Genomic DNA, 6,000 nt, shown 5'->3' with positions numbered 1-6,000 from the left:
GTACTTGCTGTTGCTATCCTCTGAGGTTGAGAGAGTGTGACCTGCCCAGGGCCACCCAGTGGGTTTCCTTAGCTGAGCTGGGATTCCAACCCTTGTCTCCCAGTGTCCTATTGCAACCCTCAGACCACAACAGAGAAGGATATAGATGGAGCAAGCTTGTTTTCTGCTGCTCCCGAGAATAGAACATGGAACAATGGATGCAAGCTACAGGAAAAGAGATTCCAGCTCAACATTAGGAGGAACGTCCTGACAGTAAGAGCTGTTCGACAGTGGGACACACTCCATTAGAGTGTATTGGAGTCTCCTTCCCTGGAGAGATCTTTAAGCAGAGGCTGGATAGCCATCTGTCAGGAATGCTTTGATTGAGAGTTCCTGCATGTCAGGGGGGTTGGACTGGATGGCCCTTGGGTGTATCTTCCAACTCTAGGATACTCTGATCCTGCTGGGTCTTCCTCATATAGGAAGGATCTGTGGCCCAAGATGAAGAGGTCATCGTCTGCATCCTTGGCATGGATCCTACCCAACTAGCCCTATGCCCTGGCAGGGAAAGAATAGCTGGAAGGATTAGAAGACAGAGGAGGAGGGGAAGAACCTGATGATATGTCACTGCTTGATTTTTATTTTATTTTTTTATTCTCCCACCCCAGCCCTATCCCTGAGATTGGAGTATAAGGGTCTGGGGACTTCCTCCCTTCAGCACCTTGGCCAGCTCCGCGCCTCGGGGATGCCGCCTGGCGAGAGCAAAGGGGAGAGGGAGCTCTCCTGAGAGGCAACGATCGCCTCCTGACGCCGGCCAGCCAGAGACCGCCTCCTGGCTGGCTGGCTGGCTTGCTGGCTTGCTCCTCCTGAGGTCGCCGGGGAAGCCAGGGCAGGTTGATCCTTCTCAGCCTTCCCCGGCAGAGATGCCCTGGGTGGGAAAGAGGCGTTTTTCTTCTCGGTAGGTGCCTGCTACTCCGCTCCGGGGTTGTCCTCTGCAAAGAAAGGACGGTGGAGAGGCGTTTGGAGAAAGATCCCACAGGTGCAGGGCAACCAGGCGTCCTCCTTCTCCCGAACATCTCCATCCAGAGACTAGGACCCCCAACAAGAAGCAAAGAGAGACCACCTCAACATTAGGAGGAAGAGCTGACAGTAAGAGCTGTTGGACAGTGGAATATGCTATTGCCTTGGAGGGTGGTGGAGTCTCCTCCTTTGGAGGTCTTTAACAGAGGCTGAATGGGCATCTATCAAACGGGGATGCTTTGATTGTGAGTTCCTGCATGGCAAAATGGGGTTGGACTGGATGGCCCTTGGGGTCTCTTCCAATGAGTCTATGATTGTGTCCTAGATGACAACTTTCTGTCCAGGAGGAATTCGAAACTCCATTTTGAGCCTAACTAATAAGCAGGGATTTTCTCTCCATAAGGGTGCTTTTAGCATATTTAGGTTTATCTGGATTGTCCTCCATTTGACGGCACTCCCCCTGCACAGGGGAAGAAGTTCCCGCAAGGGCTGCGGACAAAACCCTTTATCCTTTGTCAGAAGTTGAGGAAAGAAATGAGGTTTGTCATTTGGGGTGTGGGTGGGAGCTTGGCCAGGATTCAGATTTTCCATTTGCAGTGGGCTGAGACAGTGTGTCTGTTTTGGGCAGTGCCCAGTTCACCAAGGGCACTAAATAAAACCATGGCTTGAGTCCTGTCAGGCTGGCCCAACTAGAAGAGAACCATGGAGTCAGTGGTTTGTACGCAGATCCAAAAATAGTTTTATTCAGGCAGGCTTTTAATGTGTAATCATGGGATGGATTTTACATGGGGTGTTTGTTATATGGGGTGGGTATTGTAGTTTTAATGTGGTTTTAATGTTTGTAATTTTATATTGTTTTTAGCTGATGTTTTTAATTAGCTTGTTGTAATGTTTGTTAGAATTTTTATCTGTGAGCCACCTTGGATCCCTTTCTGGGAGAAAGGCAGCATAGAAATAATAAATAAATAAATAAATAAATAAATAAGCAAGCAAGCAAGCAAGCTCCAGTGGGGAGAAATTCTCAGATTTGGGAGGCATGCCTGGGTTAACAACTGGCTTTGTGCTTGCCTTTGCCTTTCCTTGCAGGTGTTTCTTCAGAGACTGGCAAAAGAGGGGAGTCAGATTCGTCTCCAAATGATAGAAGCCAGCAGCCAACTTTTCTCTTTTCATCCTCCTTCCTTTAGGAAGGAAGAAAACCAGGAAAAGCTTCATGACCAAGTGGGAAGGACCCCCCTGCTTCTCATCCAGAGGCTGTTCCTTATTTTAGACTTGGAGCTGTAGCCCTTCATCACTTGAGAGGACAATGTGAGTCCAAGTGCACCATCATGTAACGAGTGAATGACAAAACCCTCTTGGTGGGATGGACTCTCCTCAGTTTACACGAATGCTGTCTGTTCGCAAAGGAGAAAAGGACACTGACAGGCCACCTTGTCTGAAATCTCCCAGTTTGGGTGGAGATTCATCCTTTCCCCCTGTTTCTTCTTCTTCTTGCCACTATGATCATTTGCAATATCAGTGCAATTAAAGATTGGAGCACCTTCCTCTCCCAGATCCTCCCCAGTGTCAACAAGACCCTCAGTTTGGTGCAGCAAGTCGAAGCCACCACCAGCTCTGTGGTGAGCGTCCTTCAGGACCCTGAAAAGGAGGGCTACGTGGACAACAGCCAGTCCATGAATTCCAGCAACTTCACCACTGGCCTGGACCACCTTTTCCAGTACTCTTATTCAGACCCTGATCAGCTCTACAAGGAGTACAAGCCCCCTCCCAGGGATGCGATCCCCTTGCCCAAGGCGGTGCTCTACCTTCTCATGGCAGCCCTGGTGGTGGTGGCAGTGGCTTATGCCATCGTTGGCCATCTCATCAAGGATCTTATCCATGATCTGATAGGTGAGTGTCAAAGTACATACATTCCTCTGCACTGTTCACTTTACTGGTTGGCCCAAGAAAAGTATCACTATTTGGTGGATTTGGGAGGTAATTGGACCATGTGCATGGTTCGTTGATGTAGCCATTTTCCACAAGGAACACTTGAATCCTATGAGACTTTACCTGTGAGTAACTTCCACCCTCTCATACTGTATGATGTAGTGGTCTGAGCATTAGGATACGTTTCCAGAGAAATCCCTGCTTGGCCATGGAAACCACTGGGTGACCTTGGGCAAGTCATGTTCTCTCAGCCTCAGGGGAAGGCATGGGCAAATCATGAACAAATATTGCCAAGAAAACTCTGTGATAGGTTTCCCTTAGGGTTGCCATAAGTCAGAAATGACATGAAGGCACACAGCGGCAGCAGCAACAACAACAACTTCCATTAAACTTAATGGGACTGACTTAATTCTAGATAGATAGAGCAGATTGTGCTGTAAACAGTGCTGGATGTAGTAGTCCTTATTAATTTAAATGGTACCATCAAGTAATCTTATACTTTTTGTATATGACTTCTTTTATTTTTTTAAAGGAGAGGTCCATGCTGTTAAGAGTTTACAGTCTTAAATAATTTTAAAATTAAATTTCAAAATTGCTGTTTAATTTTCTGTCCCAGTTTACATACTTACACTAATGCTCAAAAGCACTTTCCTGTTGTTGTGTGGGAAAACATCAAAAAAGCATCAAATTCAGAACAGGATGATATTCATTTCAATTTCTACATTGACTTGTATCTGGATCTACTATGTATGTATGACCTTATCAGAAAATGGACCCAAAGTAAAGCAAGGGGCTAAATCATAATATATAATTTTCTAACTGCTCATAAGCAATAATTCAGGTTAGTAAGGAAGACTGTGTCTTCATCCAAATATTTGCCACACAAAACTTTGCTATCCTCTTATAAGTATATCCCATTTGTCCAAATTTATTCAACCAAATGATTTATTTTATTATTTTTGGTACAGCAGCTACTGTTGCTGTTTTGCTAAGTATATGTTCTGTCTTGCCATTTAACTTTAAGACCTTTACAAATTAAAATGACACAGCATACATTTCTGTGTTGTTGAAATGTACTCTGCATCTTGAAGGACAGATATTATAGTCATGTACAAACTTTAAACAGGAGAGGAGATTAATTGCTAGAACAACATTTGTAGAACAAAGATGAATCATTCTGTGTTTGCAGTGATATAACTGAGACACATTTCAGTCAGCGCAGGTCTGAAAAAATAGAAAAATATTAAGATTTATGTACAGCTGATTGAATATGGTGAAAATATTCATGTACAGATAAACATGTTTGACTGTTGTAATAGTGAGAATAATCTTAATGTTCATCAATATTGTATTTCAGAGAGTAGGTTTCTGAAACAGGTTTCTGAAACATGATTACTAGATCCATTACAAATATAGGACTCTAATCTCCACTGAGTGAGTACTTGGCATTCCTACATGCTAAGTCAACTTACAAATAAGGGGAAATAACACATGAGAACTTCAGATGACTTCTCCTACCAGTAACAGTCATATGCTGAGTATTTCATGTGCCAGCAAGGAACATTAACCTGAAATATAAGTACCAGAATTACTGTTGTGAGGGAAGCTGAAATGCTTTTTTTGAAGAGTGCAAAAATCACCACACACTGTGCACTTTCAACATCTCCAGGGCACTCAGCTTGTTTTGCGTATTTTACACCCAGCAAAAGTATGCATGGGATTTCATCCTTTTAAAACATATTGTAAGAGACCATTTGGTAAATTTGCTTGATCAAACTTGTGTGATTCCTTCTACCTTGAAAGTGCCCTCATTTATGTCTTCTCATATATCTGTGCATTTTCCCCCTAAGGGTGGAGGGAAATCTAGGAGACTACTGGAGTTTACATTTTTTTAAAAAAATGGAGGAATTTGCCTTAAAATCATTTCTTTTCCTCAAGTGTACTAATCTGAAACCACATAGAGTCAAATCTTTTTAAGGGGCTCTACAGACCTGCCCCTTTTTGCACTGAATCAGGGCCACGGCCATCTCATGCTGCAGCCCTGATCCAGTCTTCTGATGGCGCAAAAAGGAGCCACAAAAAGCGGCTCCTTTATGCACCCTGGAAATGGCAACATAGGCATGGCGGCTCGGCTATATGGCACCTCTTTGGCACTTTGGACACAGCACTGGAGTCACACCTTGATGCTGCACATCATGGCACTCTGGGGCAGACAGCGTGCATCATCTGGAGGTGATGACCTGACTTCACCCCCAGGACAACCTTTCAGGTCAGTCTGTAAAGGGCCTATGTGTGGCCCTCCTTCACTCCATCTTAAGGCTTTGACCATGTAGACCTTGTGAGTTTCATCATCCCCATCCTTCACCCACCTTTTCTTCTCTTTCTTGCTTTTTGTAACATCTGGATATCTTTTTTAAAAAAACCTTGCCCAGAATTTTATGCATTTTTTTTTCTTGATTCTAGTAAAATTATTGACTGATTGTGGTTTTGGAAACTTAAATTTTGCTTACCTCAGTACAATAAACACTCTTATGCTTTTCATTCACATATATGGATGGATCTTGCTAGATAAGCAAAAAAAAAAAAAAAAGGGGGGGGGGGGAAATGGCACCATTCTGTGCATGTTTACTCAGAAATAAGTTTGATAGAACTTGATGAGGCTTACTCCCAAGTAAGTATGCATAGGTTTTCATGTGTGTGTTTAAAGAACATGGTTCAGAAAAGGCATTCAATTCACAATAAAAGAAAAGAGGGAACTAAGACTAAGCATATGCTAGAACATTGCTTCTCAATCTTTGTTCCTCCAGATGTGTTGGACTTCTTTTTTCAGAAGTTCCAGGCAGTGTAGCCAATGGTCAAGAGTTCTGGGAGATGAACTTCCAAATGTCTGGAGAACCAAAGTTTGAGGGCCATTTTGCTAGAGCAGGAATAGTGAACCTTTGTCCCTCCAAATATTTAGACTGTAACTGCCACAGTCTCTTACCAGTGGCCATGCTGGCTTGGGATTCTGGGAGATGAAGTCTAAAATATATGAAAGGAAAAAAAATTCTTACCACTATACTGCAGTGTGGACAA

The 6,000-nt window shown here is 43.6% G+C and overlaps 1 protein-coding gene across 4 annotated transcripts in view; it reads left to right on the top strand.

The window, feature by feature from the left end:
* Nucleotides 1–903: 903 nt before the first annotated feature.
* Nucleotides 904–6,000, top strand: part of LOC149316232 (uncharacterized) — a 46,105-nt gene continuing 41,008 nt past the window's right edge. Inside the window, exons 1-2 of one of the 4 annotated variants that reach the window (XM_089518640.1) lie at nucleotides 904–1,128; nucleotides 2,184–2,886. In XM_089518640.1, the coding sequence (XP_089374766.1) occupies nucleotides 2,496–2,886 (391 nt within the window). In that variant the 5' untranslated portion in view covers nucleotides 904–1,128; nucleotides 2,184–2,495. The other 3 variants (XM_089518639.1, XM_089518642.1, XM_089518641.1) reach the window with 3 other exon arrangements.

This window comes from Sceloporus occidentalis, unplaced genomic scaffold (assembly GCF_023333645.1).
Source record: "Sceloporus occidentalis isolate IW3139 unplaced genomic scaffold, rSceOcc1.0.p SCAF_3, whole genome shotgun sequence".
NCBI lineage: Eukaryota > Metazoa > Chordata > Lepidosauria > Squamata > Phrynosomatidae > Sceloporus > Sceloporus occidentalis.
This window is presented reverse-complemented; position numbering and strand designations above follow the sequence as displayed.